Source organism: Lissotriton vulgaris, chromosome 2_1 (assembly GCF_964263255.1).
Source record: "Lissotriton vulgaris chromosome 2_1, aLisVul1.2, whole genome shotgun sequence".
Taxonomy (NCBI): Eukaryota; Metazoa; Chordata; class Amphibia; order Caudata; family Salamandridae; genus Lissotriton; species Lissotriton vulgaris.
In genome coordinates this window covers 182,289,326-182,308,234 of record NC_141687.1, presented here as the reverse complement: position 1 = coordinate 182,308,234, position 18,909 = coordinate 182,289,326, and the positions used below count along the sequence as shown (strand labels likewise).

Below are 18,909 nucleotides of genomic sequence, written 5' to 3'. Positions count from 1 at the left end.
GTGCTGAGGGAAAGATCTGTAGATATTTTGAACTTTCTCTACAAAGTACGTGGCGAGGTCCTCACATTGTTGCGTGGACGAGATGCTGGGGGAAGGAGACCTGCTGCTCTGCAGTTCTTGAACCAGTTTGAAAACTATTTTGGCAGGGTTAGGACTCAAGTTTATTTTGTCTGCGTAGAAAGCCGCGCGGATGGCTTTATGATACAATTTTTGTTTCGATATATAGTTGATTTTGTCCCCATTGTTGTGTTCCCTTCTCCAGAGACGCTCAGCTTTTTTACAGTCCTTGCGCATGGATTTAAGGGTGCCATTGTACCATGGAAATGGATATCAAGGTAGCCCCCAAAAAAACAGTCTGTTCCGGGGTTGATATGCAGTCTTTTGTTTAGGATCCATTTTCGTTGGAGCAATGTCTAAATTGGGATCCGGAGCTATATCTTTTGGATTTCGGCGCCAGTGTTTCTGGTGCCGGCATGGAGGGTTTCGGCTACGAGACGGATTTATGTTTGGAACGGGAGCACTTCGGTTCCGACAAGGATTTTGACCGGGCCGATACTAAGCCGGAAGGCTTGACTGGGTGTTTGAGCCGGGTGGTCTGAAACTTTTTGGTGCGGACCTTGGCCAAAAGGCAGAGGTGGTGCCGAAGCCTTGTGTTTTTTGTGGGTAATTTGGAGGGGCAATGGCTCTTCAGTACTCACATCACCTTGTCCCTGCGGCAGTTCTTCGTGTTGAGGTCTATCTCGAGCTCGGAATTGAAGTCGAGCTCGGAATTGAAGTCCTGCACGGAGAAGGCTTCTTCCTCCTCTGCCGTACCAACATCTTCTTGACCGGAGTCTTCACCGAAGATGTCCAGCATGTCTTCAATGCTCTGACGCTGCATCACACGATGTCGAGCCAGACGATTCTATCGAAACCATCTGCAAGTGTCAGTCTTCTTCCTTGTATCGTGGAGACAAGCACAAGTTAGACACTTTGTGTGAATCAGCACTGGATACTTCCCGTGGCATTGAGGGTGGAATTTGAACACGTCCGTTCCATCGGCGGAGAGCTGAAGCGACACAGTTAGGCTTGAAGGCCGTCCACAAAGCCTTCTGATCGAAAGTAGATTCTGTTGACCGAAACCATGCACAAAGAAGTGGGAAACTCCACAAAACAATATCATTGAGGGTAGAGAGGATTGAGAGTCTAGGTGAAGCAGAAAAACGGTTTCGAACCGGAGCGCAGCAATAAACGTGCAAAAAATAGAGTTGATGACCATGTGCACTATCAACCTTACCTCGAAAAGCATGTGTATCTACAGCACACATGCCTCGAATATACAATTATTTTCAACCCTAAATCTCAAAAACTGCAGACCAAATCATAAGAAAAAACCCACAAGATGGAGTGAGTGCTGAAACTTTTCAACCACTCACCACCAGTCAATAGCTCCGCACTACTGAATTCAAGCTAGATTGTCGTGATTAGGGGTGATACACAAACTGATCCCAGGATGCTTGTTTTGCATATTGCTGGTTTCAAACTGGGGTGGTATCGCAAGCAAAAGAACAATGGATTTAACCCAAATCTCTCGACTGGGGAGTGAATGGTTGAAAAGTTTCAGCACTCTGGCCATCATCTTGTTGTGTTTCCAATCACAAAAAGAACAATTTGCGGAACAAGAACCAGCTTCCGAAGTGGTTAAAAGATGACATTACCTGCTTTCACTAAGATTTTCAAGAATTCTTTATATGTGAAAAAGTTAAGTCAAAAGTAAAAAAAAAAATCTAATGTTTATTAGTTAAGAATCTCTTCCAATGGTGAAAGAGGTTTGTTTCCCCATTCCACAATAAATATTGATGCAAATCTCAAACGCAGAAAAAAAGTAAAAATGCATACCTGAAGGGCCAGCTGAATCGATATTTTATAAGTTTGTTGAGGATGTCTTCACACTTCTGCAGCTCAAGGTTTTGACGCCTTGTACCATGCTTATTCTGATGGACCTGAAAACAAAAAAAGAATTGAACGAGAAGCTTACACTTTGCAAGAATGTTCTATAAGTGTAGGAACTCTTAAAAATATCTTCAAGCCAGACTACAACCCGCCCCCCCCCCCAAAAAAAAAACCTCACTTTAAATGTGTAGACTACAATAAACAGCAGATCCCGGATCTAATTATACTGCAGTCATATCTCTCATGTGCACCCTACACAATCATCTACAACGGAGTAAGGCACATTCAACCTGGAATTAGTAGTGGTCTTGGTTAACAGAAAATGGACTAGATTACATAGTAGTCAGCTGAGAATTTCACCAAGGTAGTTTAAGTCTCTCAGATCACTGGCTAAAGGTTAAGTAAAAGACTGGGCCCTTCATCTGAGCTGTATGAATTCTTGAAATTTCAGGCCAAATTTTTTTTTTAGTAACTGATTCAATGGTCCAACATCAGCAATCACTATCTGTTAATAAAATCTCTTCACCTCCCAGTCTTTGGGCACACCATACATACTCCTTAATAAGCAGCGGACTAGTTCCTCAGGCTTATCTTGTGACTTGTCCAACCAAGCTTTTAAAGACTAACTTCCCCGGAGGTTGAGATTATCTCTGTTACTGCAAGTCTACACTCAATTCTGGACCATCAGTCACCTAAAATGGCACTAATGGACAAGTTACTTACCTTCAGTAACGCCTTATCTGGTAGAGACATAATCTAGCTGCAAATTCCTTACCTGTGAACTTCCAGGCGTCAGGCTGGGTCCGGAAGATATTTCATAGTAGTACCCCTGCGCACTGGTAGGTCGCGTCGGTCGACTCCACGTGACGTCGGCGTTCATCGGGACATCCACGTCAATATAACAGCCAATCCGGCGCGCTGACCTCAGTTTTTTCACAACATTTCATGCCAGAAGCACAGAGCCATGAAGTGACTTTTTTAACACCCCATGGTCAAACAGCTAGGGCCTTGAAGGGGACACCCGATACACGTAAAACTCAATTCTGCAGTGCGGGGAGGATACGTGAGTCAGTAAGTAATCTGCGGCTAGAACTTCTCTACCAGGTAATTCGTCACCAAAGGCAAGTAACTTGTCTATTTGACAGACATCTAGCCACATTTTCCTTGCCATTGGACAGATACCCAAGCAATACCATCCCCTGAGGGGGGCCGGACTGTAGTACGGGTCAGACCAGAAAATCCTGTAAAACAGACCAATAAAAGAGGCCCTCTCTGCGAACCTGGGAATCCTGGCAGTAGTGTCTGGCAAACGTGTGCAGAGATGCCCACGTAGCAGCTTGGCATATATCCAAAACTGAACACACTGCTGGAGAGCCGTGGTGGTTGGTTTTGCACTGGTGGAGTGGGCCCGAAGCCCTTCAGGGGGCTCCTCCTTCGCTGAAGCGTAACAAATTTTAATAAGGGTAACCCTTCGGGATATAGTCCTCTTCTGGACAAATTAGCCTCATTGTACCCACGTACCCTATAAGGAGTTGGTCATCCACCCGGAACACTTTGGTTCGATCAAAGTGTAACGATAACGCTCTTTTTGGGTCCGGACTGTGGCGACGTTCCTCTTCCTTGGAAGAATGCGGAGGCACATAGAAGGTGGGCAGGGTAACAAACTGTCCCAGATGGAAGGGTGTTGCCACCTTAGGAAGAAAGGATGCCCTAGTCCAGAGTACTGCCTGATCAGGTGAGGTCGTCAGGTAAGGAGGCTTTGAGAATAGCGCCTGTAGTTCACTGACTCAACTGGCAGAGATCACTGCCAACAAAAAAGCTGTTTTGATGGTGAGCAACCCCAGAGGACAGTTATGCAACGGTTTAAATGGTGCACACATCAAAAAGGTGAGCACCAAATTAAGGTCCCACTGTGGCATGATGAAACGTGAAAGGGTAAGTAAATGGGTTAGCCCCTTCAAAAATCGTTTGAGTCCTTCCAGAAAAGCCTTAATGGCAGGCACCCTGAAGAGGGAGAGGTGCTGCCTATTCTGGAGATAAGCGGCCATTGCAGATGAATGCGAATGGAAGCATAGGCCAGATTACATTTGTACAGATGGAAAAGGTAACAGATGATATTCTGAATAGAAGCATCTAGTGGGTTAATGTTGTGGTCTGCACAATAAATGACAAACCGCTTCCATTTTGCCGCATAGCATGCTCTGGTGGTGGGCTTCCTTGCCTCCCGAATGATGTCCATACAGTCAGAAGGCAAGTGCAGGTAGCCAAACTCTAGGACTCTGCGTCAGAAGGCTGGGTGTGAGACGTAGCCTTTGATGCGGTACCACGGACTGTTCCAGAAACGTGGTGTACCATGGTTGGCGAGCCCACGTTGGAGCAACCAGGATGAGAGTCATCGAGTGCTACCTGAGCTTGCGTGCCACCAGCAGTATCAGAGGTGCTGGGGGAAAAGCGTACGCAAATTTGCCTGACCAGTTCATCCATATCGCATTGCCCTGCGACTGTGGGTGTGGGAACCTGGCGGCGAAGCTTTGGCATTTTGCGTTCTCACTTGTGGCGAAGAGGTCGATCTCTGGATGACCCCACCTTCGGAAGTACGGTTGGAGAACTGATGGATGTATCTCCCACTCGTGCATTTGGTGGCTGTGCCTGCTGAGCAGGTCCGCCATCTGATTGTCCTTGCCCGGGAGGTGCTCTGCCATGAGGAAGATGTTCCTCTGAATGGCCCACTTCCGCATGCTCTGAGCCAGATGAGAGCTGCGGAGAGTGTGTTCCTCCCTGCTTTTGAATGTAGTACATTGCCGTCATGTTGTCCGTCCGGATCAACACGACCTTGTTGCACAGATGTACTTTGAAGGCTTTCAGTGCCATGAAGATCGCCATCAGTTCCAGAACATTGATGTGCATCTTCCTCTGCTGTTGCATCCATAGTCCCTGCAGTGTGTACTGGAGTACATGCGCTCCCCATCCCTGGAGAGAAGCGTCCGTCGTCAGGATGATCTGTGGCACAGGCTCTTGGAATGGTCGGCCCTTGCAAAGGTTTCGTGGATTCCACCAATGCAGAGTTGTATGCCCGACCGCTCACCAACACTAGGTCTTTCAACTGCCCGTGAGCCTGAGTCCACTGACGTGCTAAGCACTCCTGAAGCGGGCGCATATGTAGTCTTGCGTGCGGGACTATGGAAATGCAGGAGGCCATCATGCCTATCAACTGCATGAACACTCTTGCTGGAAGCGAGTGTTGAGGTCTGAATTTTTGGATCCGCGATTGAATGCTGCTGACTCACTGAATTCGGCTTTGCTGTGGCCGCCAGAGTGTCTATGGTCGCACCCAGATACTGCCGTATGTGGGCGGGCTGGAGGTGGGATTTCGGGTAATTCAGTGAGAATCCCAGATCGTGCAGGAGGTGAATGGTGTGGGACACGTGGGCGGCACACTGGTGTGGGACACGTGGGCGGCACACTGCTGAGCTGACTTCGCTTGGATGAGCCAGTCGTCCAGATAGGGGTAGACGTGGATGTTTCGTCTCCTGAGATGTGCCGCCACTGTCGCCAGGCACTTTGTGAAAACCCTGGGTGCCGTGGTGACACCGAAAGGCAAAACCTTTAATTGGTAGTGCTGGTTTTGGATGGTGAACCTGAGGTATTTCCTGTGTGAAGGGTGCAGTGGAATGTGAAAGTACGCATCCTTTAGGTCTAAAGTTGCGAGAAAGTCCCCCTGCCGGAGCAGCGGGAGCACTTGCTGCAGGGTCAGCATATGGAAGTGCTCCGACAGGATGTAGTAGTTGAGGGGCCTGAGGTCTAGGATGGGCCTGAGGTCTAGGATGGGCCTGAGGGACCCGTCCTTCTTTGGTATTAGGAAGTACAGGGAGTAGACCCCTGTGCCTCTTTCTTGCATAGGCACGAGCTCTATTGACCCTTTTTGCAGCATGACGGTGACCTCCTGCTGCAATAAGTGCAAGTGCTCGTCCGACATAGGACGGTGCCTTGGGGGCATGTTGGGTGGAGTGGATGTTAACTCCAGACAATAACCGAATTGGATACGTTTTCTGACCCACCTGTACGTGGTGATGGACTTCCACACGGGCAGGAACTGCTGGAGTCTCCCCCCAAACTGGTGTTGTGTGGTCGGGGGCAGTGACAAGGAGTCACTGTTTGCTGGTGGTAGAGGACCTGGAGCTGTTGTTGCCACGTCCTCTGCCTTTGGCGCTGGTGCCGCGGTATCCACCCCGACTCTTGTTGGCATAAGGATTCTGGGTGTTGCCCTTGTAGTATTGCGTGGATTGGGAAAGCTGACCCCTTGAGACGCCTCTAGTGTTGGAGCGACGAAAGGACCCACCCCGAAACTGCTGGGACTGTAAGGCACCCATGGATTTTGCAGTGTCAGTGTCCTTTTTCATTTTTTCTAGGGTGGTGTCAACCTCAGGGCCAAACAGGTGATCTGGGTTAACCGTTTGGTTCAGGATGGTGGTTTGGATGTCTGGCTTAAATCCAGAGATTCTCAGCCAGGCATGTCTCCGAAGCATAAACACTGGTGTTTATAGCTCGTGCAGCGGTATTGGCTGCGTCCAGAGCGCACTTAATGGAAGCGTTGGAGATTAGCTTCCCCTCTTGACAGCATCTCAGCCCCTTCTTTGTATTGATCAGGCAGGTGTTGCAACAGGGTCTCTAGTGTATCGTAGTGCGCCCTGTCATAGCGCGCTAGAAGCGCCTGTGTGTTAGAGATGCGCCATATGTTGGCTGCCTGTGCTGCTACCCTCTTCCCCGAAGCCTCAAAGACTTGGATTCTTTGTCTGGGGGAGGAGCATCACCCGTAGTCTGAGAATTGGCCCTCTTCCGGGCATTCGAGACGACAAGGGAGTCCAGAGGCAATTGTCCTTTAATGTAGGTAGGATCAGTAGGCGCCGACCTGTATTTTTTGTCAATCCTAGGGTTTATCACCCTTGCCCTGGTAGGTTCTTTGAAGATCTCAGCAGCATGTTTTAAAACACCCTTTAGCATAGGCAGAGTTTTTACAGTCTTTTCTGATACTGAAAAAGCGTCAAAGAGGAAATCCACATCCACAGGGTCAGCATGCAGCTGGACATTGTGATTGTTAGCAGCCCGTTCAATGAGGGCATTGAAAGCTGCAGAGTCTTCAGTAGGTGAAGTCTTTGCAGAATAGAGTTGAGGGTCTTGTCCTGAATGAGGATCCCCAGGGTCACCACCAGCTGCCATGGGCTCATTGGTATCCTCAGGGTCTGTATAGACTGGATAACTGTATTCATCACCCTCATCAGCGTCCACATCGGAGTAAGTGGGCGACACATCATGAGTCTGTGGTGAAAGGGGTTCCACCAAGACCAGAGAGCAAGCAGAGTCCTCCTTCTTCGAGAGGGATCTTGTAAGACTCCAGTTGTGGTTCTGGGGTGATTTTCCGCTTCAGAAGGGAAAGCCTGCCCGTTTCGGCGTCGATGAAGTGTTCCTGACGCTCATACTCCGAAGGGTGTTAAGGTCGCGGGCCGTGGACCACCGACGACGCCTCCGGCGCCGAGGAGACCTTTTTGTGCACGCCGGCCACTGCCTTAGGAGCGAAAGCCTTCGGCGCCGTTTTAGGCGGCAAGGTAAAGAGGATCGGCGTGGACGCTTTAACAGGTTTTTCCACAGGCTTCGCAGGCGGGGGGTCCTTCGGCTCGAACGCCGCAGCGCCGTCCCTGATGCGCTGCAGGGAGTCCGCCACATTTTTGGTGAACGCGGCGGATGGCCGCGCTGGTTCAGCGGAGTCCTTTGAGGCCACTTTCGGAGTCGACTCCTGGGGCGCAGCGCCCTTGGCCTTGTCGTGCGGACGCGAGGCAGAGAGGACCTTCGGGTCATCGAGCCGCTTCTTGGGGTCACCGAGAGTTTTCTTCGGGTCGATAGCCTTCCTCGGGTTGACAAGGCCCTTGCCGGAGTCGACCGACTTCGGCGCCGACGCGCCAGTATCGACCACCTTTACTTTAGTCTTCGGCGTAGCAGACTTCTTCTCGACGCCCTTGACTTGGCCTTTCGGCTCGACAGCCATCTTCTGTTTCTTCGGCGCCGAGGCCTCCGAAGCTTTCGATCCGGCCAAAGCGATGCGCACTTTCGGTCGATACTTTCACGTGCGCAGTATCTGGCGTCGAGACCGTAGGTTTAACTTTCGGTTTCGTTTTGCCAGGGAGTGGCTCGGTAACGATGTCCGTGGCCGGGCCGAAAGGCGGGGCTGTGGAACCCATATCGAGGTCTTGGGTAATGCCCGAAGGCGATCCCTCGACCTGGGCCTTATAAGTAGGCACTGCCCCAGAGTCAGTTTGAGGAAGCTCCTCGTCCGAGCTATCCTCCATGGCCCCAAGGGCACTGTCTTCTTCTCCTACCTCCTCGATGACTTCTTCGCTTTCGAACACCTCAGCATCAGGGTCGTAGTCTTCTTCGACGTCCGACGCGGGGTTTGATTCCGAGACGTCCTGGATATATTCTTCCTCGACATCCCCAGCATCGAAAATGTCCGTAGGCGCCGAAGCAGATTGCTGGGCCTCCAGGCGCGCAGCTCATCAAAGCTGAAGTGTCTTCTTGGACCTGAAGCGTTAACAGGCCATACACTTGGCCTCATCGTGGTCCGGCGACAGACACTTGTTGCACACCGGGTGGACGTCGATGTGTGGGTACTTCGAGTTACAGACCGGACATCTTTCGAATGGACTTCGGTCCATGATGGATGGTCGATAAGTCAGGAGCGTCGACTAGGCCTTACGCGCCGAGAGCATGCGGAAGTACAGAACCGGCTCGGAGCCGAGCTAGAAGATTAAAGCCGAACGCAAGAACAATGGCGGAAAAAAACAATCTGAGGATGGAGTCGATGCCCATGCGCACTGTAGTCCAGGGGAGGAGCCACTTATCATGATACTTCGAAGACTCTTCCAGGACAACAATGTGCAATCATCCGGACCCAACACTAGGCGGCGATCTATGCACAGATATGAATTCAGCAGCCCACATGCCTCGAACCCCCTGAAACCTACCAGCTCTCCAGTGAGCTAGCTGACTGGTTCAGTCCAGCCTGATGCCAAAAGTGAGTTTGACCCCCAGGGGTGAGAGCCTTCGCTCTCAGGAGGTCAGGAAAAATGGCTACTCAGGGGTGAGGTTTTCATCTCCACCACAAGTAAAGGCTGGTAAATTAGCATTCCAAGGCAGGGTGCTTCCGAGGGCCCACCACCTTTGAAATGAGAATACAGCTTCTCACAGAAGAGGAAGCCCATTAGTCTAGAGTTCTTTGGCACCTGGACAGGAAGGAACACAACAAGTTACTTACCTGTAGCTGTAGTTCTCCAGTATTGGAAACTTTCATATGTTCACATGCCTGAATCATTCCCAGTCGTTGAGATGGGAGTTCCCGGTGTATCAAAAAGCAATGCTTAAATCAATACAAAGCAGAAAGAAGGCCTAGGCCCATTTCAGTTTTGTATCCCATAACTAGTTTTGTAAAAGACAAAAATAATCCTTGAACCAATCAGGATCCTTCACCCTCTAGAACCATCCTGAGAGAACCTTAGACCTACAGATTTGAGCACTTGTACCCAAGACAACCCTGTTCAAAAAAACAAAGGTGAGCCTCTCAGGGGAGGAGGGGGGGTTGCATGTGAATATATGTAAGTTTCCAATACTGGAGAACTACAGGTAACTTGTTTTCTTACTCCAGTATTGGAACTTTCATAAATTCACATGCTTGAATCAGAGTAGCTAGTAGTACGTATACTGCATGAACAAATTAAATTGTCCATTTGTAGGGAGGAACAGCGTTACCTCAGAAAAAACATCAAACTCACAATCGTTAAATATTCCATGCTTACACAGTATCACAAACATCACAGAGAATAAACAGTTCCCAAAGGCTTCCCTGCTGCTTGATGGCAATATTGGATTGCAATTGAGATCCACAGAGCAATTCCTCTTTTGGAAAGAGGATAGACCTTTCTGGGGGCACTGAAGGATACAAAGAGCCGAGACTATTTGCGAAAAGCTTTAGTTTTTTGTAGATAAAATTTCAGACAACGTATGTCTCCCGTGGCAGACCTAAGAAATGGGGTAGGGTCTGGGGTCAAAGGAATGCGTATCGTGGAGAGATTTGCACCGCCCCATTCACCGACATTCCAGATCCGCTTCTTCTCCCTTGACTGTGCGTTCCCAATGCTTAGCTTTTGTTGACTGCATTGTATTGTTTTGCCCCTGGGTCCCCCCTCCCCAGTATTTCTCCTCTTTCATATTGTAGCATGTCTTCCACCCTTCTCCCACTGCCATAAGGGACAGCCAATCTATCACACAGTAATGCCTCGATCTTTTTTGTGTCTTGTTTGTTGTTTATTTATATAAAATATAAAATGTGAAACCTTTCACTAATCCTAGTTATACCGCATGCTTTTATAAGATCACGAGATATCGCTGTCGTACCCCCGGGTTGTCGGCTGAAGAGCTGTGTATTTTGAAGTTGATATTGTTGTGTGCGACTGACCAGCCTCCGTGGTTGTAGGTCTGTAACTGTCTTTCTTTACATAATGAAGGTTTTCAAAAAAAAAAAATTCAGACAAGGCTGGATATCTAGCGAATGGAGAGTCCTCTTCGCTGCAGTAGTCGGTTGAGGAAAGAACCTTTTTAGGATAAGAGGCTCATTCAAGTGAAAGTCTAATGGTACTTTGGGTATAAACTTTGGATTAGTTCAAAGGACTATCAGATCATCTTTGAGCTGTAGAAAAAGTTCCTGGATGGTCAGGGTTTGAATCTCCTCAACTCTCCTGGCCGGTGTGAGCGTCAGGAGAAGAGCCTCCTTCCAAGACAAGAATTTAAGGTCCGTCCTGTGAATGGGTTCAAATTCATGCTTCATGATTTGCGATAGCACTATATTCAGCTGCCAGAGAGGTGGCGGAGGTTTGACTGGGGGAAGGTATGAAATAATCCTTTAATGAACTATTTTAGGATTCTTTTAGACCATAACTATGGTCCTGATGAGGTCCTTCTATAACTGGATATAGCGGCTAGATGAACCTTTGACACACGCGCCAATCCAGATTTTGCCAAAAGCAGGATGTATGGAAGAATTTCATGAGCAGCAGATCTCAGAGGATAAATATTAGACTCCTGGCACCTTATCTTCTCCATCTCATCCTGTACGTCTTATTCATACTCTGTGCTCTAGCATTGGAGAGAATATCCCTGCATTCAGATGGTAGTTTTAGATGTTGAAATTAACAGTGTTCAGGAGCCATGCTGCTAAACGTAGTGCCCTGGGGGTTGGATGAAGCACATGTGCCCTCAACATCGTCAAGAGAAGAAATGGGCTGAAGGAGAATCAGTTACGTTTCCGAAAGAAGAAGCTCCGTGAACCAGTGTTGTCTGGGCCACCACTGGCTATCAGGATCATACTGCACGGCTCTTGATCTTCGGGAGAAGTGGTTAGAGGGGAATCGGCAGAAAAGTGTAGGCAAAGACGCCTGCCCATGCCATCAAAAATGCATTGCCCCAGGAGCCCGGTTGGTGACGCAAACTTGCAAAGGAGAAGGCATTTCTTGTTCTGAGCGGTCACGAAGAGGCCCACTGTTGGCTTGCCCCACTTTAGAAAGATACTGTCTAGGGTTTCTGGATTGATCTCACACTCGTGGCAGGTTGACTAGAGTCTGCTTAATGGGCCGCCTTGACATTTTGATCCCCCGGAAGGTGTTCTGCTTTTAGCAAGATTCCATTCTGAAATGCCCATTTCCAGATTCTCTGGGCCTCCTGAGATAGGGGTGTGTGTGTGTGGGGGGGGGGGGGGGGGGCGGGTAGTGGAGAGATTTTGTGCCGCCTTGCTTGTTGAGAATGCATTGTAGTTGTGTTGCCTGTGCTGAAAAGCACAAAGTTATTTATCCTCTGAAGAAAAGGCAGCAATGCTAATCTCACTGCTCTGAGTTCCAATAGATTGATGTGAAGTTGTTTGCCTTGACTCTGAGCTGAAGGTGTTGAAGGAAGGCCCAGGGAAGCATCGGTGGAGCCGGCATGGTAAGAAAGGAAAGGCAGACAAATATTTTGTCGCTGGGTCCAACAAGACACTCAATGTATCATACCTGGTATGATTGTGATGACGTCCTCGAAAGGATCCCACCGTTTGACACCATTGCCGATCCAGTTCCTCCTGTAATGGACGCATCCTTAACCAGCAGAAAGGATGCATAAAGACATTGCCCCCAGAAGTGACTTGTAGCAGCGTACTGAAAAGGACTTTCTTCTTGCGAATGCTTGGGAAAGATTAGCTTCTGCGGTATCCGGAAAGAAGGAAACGCTCAGTTTATTGTGGTGTCCAGAATTGCCCCTATGAACGTAACGCTCTTGGAAGGATGAAGAGCGGATCTCCCCCTGTTTAGCGTCCGGCCTAATTTGGCAAAAAATGTTGTGCATGCCACCGGGGACGACTGAGCAGCTGCGTGAGCAGGTGCTTTGATCAACTAGTCGTCCATGTACAGAAATACCTGGTGCCTTTGCTTCCTCAGAACAGCTGCCACTGGAGCCAGACATTTTGTGAAAATCTTTGGGACGGACTTGAGACCAAATTGAATTAAATTGAGCACCTATCAGTCTGTGGTTATCTTCTGCCACTGGGAAAGCTGAAAATAAATGAGTCCTCCCTGGGGAACTTCTGGAGTGGAAGGAATGGACATAGCCGGAGCCTGAAACTAGTCATTGAAGTCTTGAGGTGTCTTTTCCCCGACTACCTGTTTGTCAGAGGAGGTAGATCTCGAGTATGCCTGTCTGTTGCGGTCGTTGAACATTCTGCTGATAGTATGGTTGGGAAGATGTAGCGTAAGAGGGGTATCTGTATTGTTGGTACACTCCTCTGTAGGATGGAAGTCCTCTTACTCTGGCTTCTGTAAAGTGTACCTTCCGATATTGCAGGGTCCCTATAGCCTTTACTGTATCTGTATCTTTCTTGATATCCTGCAGCGCATCATCTATACAGTCAACACAGTCTTGTTGCATAAGTGTTTTTTGAATGCTTTCAGTGCTAGGAAGATCGCAATCAACTCTAGAAGGTTGATGTGCATCTTTTTCTGTTGTATAGTCCATAGTCCCTGAACTGTGTAATGCAGGACATGGGATCCCCAGCCTAGCAGGGATGAGTCCGCTGTCATCACTATTTGTGGGACAGGCTCTTGGAACAGTCGTCCTTTGCAAAGTTTTTGTGGATTCCACCAATGCAGAGAGTTGTATGCTCGACAGGTCACCAATACTAGGTCCTGTAATTGCCCTTGAGCCTGGCTCCACTGCCTTGCTAGGCACTCCTGAAGCGGACGCATGTGTAACCTGGCATGAGGGACTATGAATATGCACGAGGCCATCATGCCTATGAGTTGCATAAACACTCGAGCTGGCAATGAGTGTTGCGGTCTGAACCTTTGGATTAACGTTTGCATTCCGTTTATTCGTGCTGCGTTCGGTTATGCCTTTGCTGCTAGTGTATCTATTGTTGCTGCCAGGTACTGTTGGGCATGGGAGGGTTGCAGGTGCGACTTTTAGTTTAGCGAGAAGCCTAGGCTGTGCAGGAGCTGAATGGTCTTTGACATGTGGCTGGCACATTGCTGGGCAGATGGCGCGTGCATTAGCCAATCGTCCAGATATGGGTACACATGAATGTGTTGTTGTCTCCTGAGATGTGCTGCCACTGTTGCTAGGCATTTGGTGAACACCCGTGGAGCTGTTACACCGAATGGTAGGGCTTTGAACTGGTAGTGCTGTCCTTGAATAGTAAATCTTAGATACTTTGTGAGCAGGGTGTATTGGTATATGAAAGTAATAATAAACTTTATTGCATGATTAATAAAAATCTTTGCAATGACTCTTAAAAAAACATTGGAGTAGATACATAATCAACAGGTTTACAAAAAGAGTTAAAAACAGTAAAAGGGTAAAAGATGTGGACGAAAGATCCGTGCAAACTGATGCAATACATTGTGTTTGTAAAAAGAGAAAAGCATTTCGAGGTTTACTGAGTCTTTGTTAATCAAAAGAGTTTCTTGAGATGCAAAAGCGAGTCTTATTGAGTCAAGTTCAATCGCTGGCCTCTGGGTTTTGGATCGTGTTAACTGTTTTCATGAAGCGCACTAGGCTGCAGGCTAATTGAATATCTTCTCCCTTGAAGCTAATCAGCAAGGCTTGTCTGCGAGTTCGCACACCTTTTTGATTTCAGAGCTGTGTTAATTTGCTCCTTCGAGCACTGTCTAGAGCTTTGCAGCTACATAACAAGTGCAGAACGTCCTCCTTTGGATATTTGCAAAGCCTGCAATTGGAATTCGGTTCCAAGCGTTTCCATGGGGGAAGATGCACTTTTGACGGAATTACCCCCATCCTCAGCCGCAGGAAATCTTCCTTCACCTTCCTTGAGAAGCTGGTGTTTAGGTATGGCTGAGGTAGGGGGCTAGTGTAGCCTTGGATCACGAACCACCCATGTGATCTCCTGGTTAGTGCGCTTTGTCTTCTTCCATGGAAAGAATTTTTACTGACTTGTTGACAAGGCGCTTGAAGCACTTGTGTGAACAGCTCGAGTGCCAAAGGTCTTCCAGTGCAAGGGATTTTATAGCTGCTTGAAGGTACACCGTTGCGGGGGATCCCTTGTTTGTCTCCTGCTCTTTCCAAAGGTGGGCGTTCAAGGAGTCTGGTTCCGCATTCTTTATTTTGTGCCAGCATTTAGCATATGCACCTTTACGTGCTATTTGCTGCTTCTGTAAACCAAACTCCAACCTTAACTGTGCTGGGGAGGTGTAGGGGGGGAGTGAGAAGAGTATTCAGAGTGTTTTACTGACCACATTGTCTAGAGTGACCTCATCTCTCCCCCTCATGCATTCACTGCCATATGTTATTGATGGAAGTAATTTTGCGCGAAATATATCCAGCAAGGGGATTAAGTTTGGGCCCGCTATTTTGTTCTTAATATTTTTTAAAGCGATGGCCAGTGAAATCCCTCTGTTTTTTATTGTTGTTGCGTGTCGCTGGAATGAGCCATTGGAATCAAAAGTTATCCCCAGATATTTGTATTCCTTAACTGTTTCCATTTTTAGGTCGTGCAGAGACCATTGAAATGTTTGCTTTTTAGATTTTTGATTGAAAACCTTCACCTTCGATTTTTCCATGTTTATGGTCAGGCCGTTTTCATCCGAGAATGTACTTGTTGTATTAATAAGATGTTGCAGGCCTACTGGGGTGTGGCTGATTAGTATCAGATCGTCTGCATATAATAAGTTCGACAGTGTAAGCCCACCTAGCTTTGGGGAGTGATGGTTGCAGTTGTCCAGATCTTTAGAAAGGTCAGACACAAAAAGGTTGAACAGGGTTGGTGCGAGGACGCATCCCTGTTTCAGTCCTTTTGTGGTCGGAATGTCTTTTGATAAACAATTGCCGGCCCCCAGTTTTATTTGGATCCAAGTATCTGAATGTAGTAAGATCACTAAGTTGAGCAATTTGTTGTCCACCTCCCACTTTGAAAGTTTTGACCACAATTTCCCTCTATCAATGCTATCAAAAGCCGCTGAGAAGTCGATGTAGCACGCATATAATGTTTTTTTGTGTTTGATGGCGGCATCTATCAGCAGGGAGAGGGCTAGGATGTTTGTCGAGGTCCCTAGATTTTTTGGGAATCCAGTCTGGTTGATGGGGATTCATTTTTTGTTTGACGCCCAGGAGGTTAGTTCTTCCAAGAGCAGCCCTGAGAAGTATTTTGCATCTATATCTATAAGAGCTATGAGTCTGTAGTTCTTAGCCTCATTCTTGTTGCCTTTTTTATAGATTGGAGCTATTATTGAACCCCTCCAAGAGGACGGAAATTGTTCAACCTTCCAGATTTCTACAAAGAGCGGGAGGAGTTGTTCGGCCCAATAGGTTGGGTCTTGTTTATAGACAATGGGAGGGATTCAGTTTGGGCATGGGGCTCCCTCTTTCCATCCTTTCGCAATTCGTCCCTTCAGTTGCTCAATCGAGCTTGGGAAGTCGGTGTCAGCAGCTAGGGGCTTAAGGGCCATCGCGATAGTCTTACAGAGTTCCGGGTTTCGGTGGCCCATGCTTGGTACTTCATCATTAAAGTGTTGGAACAGATAGTTTACCCAGGATACCTATACCTCTGTGATGTGGGAGTTCACTCCAGGGGCATTCGGATTATATGAAAGTATGCGTCTTTGAGGTCTAGAGTTGCTAGGAAGTCTCCCTGGCGAAGCAGTGGTAAGACTTGTTGGAGTGAGCATATGAAAGTGCTCTGACAAAATGTACAGGTTGAGGGGCCTGAGGTCTAGTATTGGTCTGAGAGAACCGTCATTTTTTGGAATGAGGAAGTATAGTGAGTATACTCCCGTTCCTTGGTGTTGTAGTGGAACTGGTTCTGTGGCCCCCTTTTGTAGCATACTGATGACCTGTTGCTGCAGTAATGTTATATGTTCCTGCGACATTGGACGGTGCACGGGCGGTATGTTGGGTGGTGTTGACGTGAGCTCTAGACAATAGCCATGTTGGATAATTTGCCTTACCCACCTGTCTGTAGTAATGTTTAACCAGAATGGTAGGAATTGTCTTCCCCCGATCGGTGTGATATGGTCTGGGGGTAGTGCCAAGAAGTCACTGTTTGGTGTTAGTGGAGGATCTATTGGCATTGCCTCCACGACCCCTGCCCTTGGTATTATTTCCTCTGTATCCACCCCGGTTTGTGTTTTTATTGTATGTGGATTGCATATTACTTTTGTAAGTGGAGGTTTTCTGCGATGTGTTACCTCGCGCACCTCCTCTATAACCTGAGCGACGAAAGGAGCATCTGTGTTGTTGGGATTGAAGGGCTCCCATGGACTTTGCTGTTTCGGTGTCCTTTTACATTTTGTCCAGAATTGAGTCAACTGCTGGACCAAACAAGAAATCTGGATTTATATGCTGGTTAAGAATTGTGGCCTGTACTTCATTTTTGAATCCAGGTATGCGAAGCCATGCGTGCCTTCTAAGCAGTACGCTTGTGTTAATAGATCTGGCAGCTGTATCTGCCGCGTCTAGAGTACACTTAATGGAGGCATTGGTGATGAGCTTTCCTTCTTGTACAAGTTCATCTGCCTGCTCTTTGTAAGGCTCAGGTAAGTATTGGAGAAGTCCCTCTAAAGTATCATAGTGTGCTCTGTTATATCTGGCCAGCAAGGCCTGTGTATTGGCTATTCTCCATGAGTTTGCTGCTTGAGCTGCTACTCTTTTGCCTGATGCTTCTAAAATCTTAGACTCCTTGTCAGAAGGCGGAGCCTCTCCAGTTGTTTGTGAATTCGCACGCTTTCGTGCGTTGGGACACCACTAATGAGTCTAACGGTAGTTGTTCCCGGATGTATGTAGGGTCTAGTGGTGCAGCCCTATATTTCTTCTCTATTCTAGGGTTGATGACGCGTGCCCTAGCAGTGTCTTTGAAGAGGTCATTTGCATGCTTTAGGACGCCCTTTAACATGGGGAGGGTTTTGACACTTCTTTTTGATGTTGCCAGCGTATCAAATAGAGAGTCCTCTTCTAGAGCATCAGAATTCTTATCTACATTATGGTAGCTTGCAGCTCTGTCTATTAAAGAGTTAAAAGCCACTGTGTCTTCTGTGGGTGATGGCTTAGCTGGGTATACAGTAGGGTCTGTAATGGGTAGAGCCCCCTCATTGTCTGGCTCACCTCCACCCCCCATGGTTCAGTATTGGGGTCTACATATGGGTTTTGTATATCTCCAAAACCCACATCTGCATCCTGATCTACATCTTGGTTGTAATCAGAGTGTGCAGGTGAGTATGGTGTGTATGGAGTAGCAGGCATAGCTGGAGAGATAGGTTGGAAAAGAATAGGAGAGGTAGCACAGTCTCTTCTTTTTGAGTGGAATTTTAGAAAAGCCTTCACTAGGCACTGGTCTTTTCTTCCTTTTATAAACAGTCACTTTCCCAGTATTTGGGTCAATATATAGTTTTGACTGATCTTCTGTGGATGGGTCTGGATGGATGATCTCTTCCACAGTTTTTTGCCTTGGCACTGTAGTTTTTGGTTTGACCTTCTTTGGTTCGATGCCTTTACTCTGTTCGACCGCTTTTGGTGCCTGGATCGGTTTTTGCAGCTTGCCGAAAGTTTGACGGTCCAACGTCTTTTACAGGTTTCACCACTGTTTTCGGACCGAGCTGTTTCGTCTGTTCGGTAACCTTTTTAGGTGGTAGAGGTGTCTTCTGAGCCAGCGGCTTTGGCTCGATGCCCCCGTTTAAATCGATGGGCTTAGGCTCGACCGATTTGGTGTGGTCTACCTTAGGTTTCAGTTCGACGACCGCCTTGGGCGTAGCCCTCTTGCTGTCGTCAACAGGCTTCTTTCCTTTTTCAACAGTCGAACCCGATTTGCTCGAGTCGACGGCCTTTGGTTTCGAGGTCGATTAGACAGCCTTTGGCTTCGAAGGTGTTAATGGAACGGGTGGCCTTCGGGTCGGCACCCTTTGGCTTTATGACCTTCGGTTCGACGACGCTCGGTCCGAAGACTGTTGTGTCGATGAGTTTCGGTTTTGGTGGAACCGGCCTTGGATTACATGTCTCAGAAGGCTCTTTGTATGTTCTTAGCCAGGCGGTATGGCGGGGCTGTAGACCAGTCTCTTGATCTTGGCTAAGGCCTGTTGGCGATGCCTCGACCAGTCTCTCTGATATCGGTGTAGTGTCTGTATGGGGCGGTGTACTCACGGTTTGCCCCTAGTCGTCATCGGAGTCTTCGACAGCTACGATATCTTGTTTGTAGTCTTCGACAGACCATCTGTTCTTGGTCGTCGATAATATTCAGAGTCGTGCTCAGAGAATTGATCTCCCTCTTGATCAGAGTCTTCGGCGGCAACCAGTTCTTCCTCGTCGTCGAAGATATTCTCGGGCTCTGGTGCAGACCTCTGCATTTCTTGCCTTGCCACCCGTCGATTCCCGATCGTCTTTTTGGACTGGAACTGGGCACAAGCT

The 18,909-nt window shown here is 48.0% G+C and overlaps 1 protein-coding gene across 1 annotated transcript in view; it reads right to left on the bottom strand.

The window, feature by feature from the left end:
* BAZ1B (bromodomain adjacent to zinc finger domain 1B) overlaps nucleotides 1–18,909 on the bottom strand; it is a 260,841-nt gene that overhangs the window by 64,974 nt on the left and 176,958 nt on the right. The window contains exon 18 of the mRNA XM_086954030.1: nucleotides 1,879–1,982. Within this exon, the coding sequence (XP_086810156.1) occupies nucleotides 1,879–1,982 (104 nt within the window). The remainder of the gene's footprint in view (nucleotides 1–1,878; nucleotides 1,983–18,909) is intronic.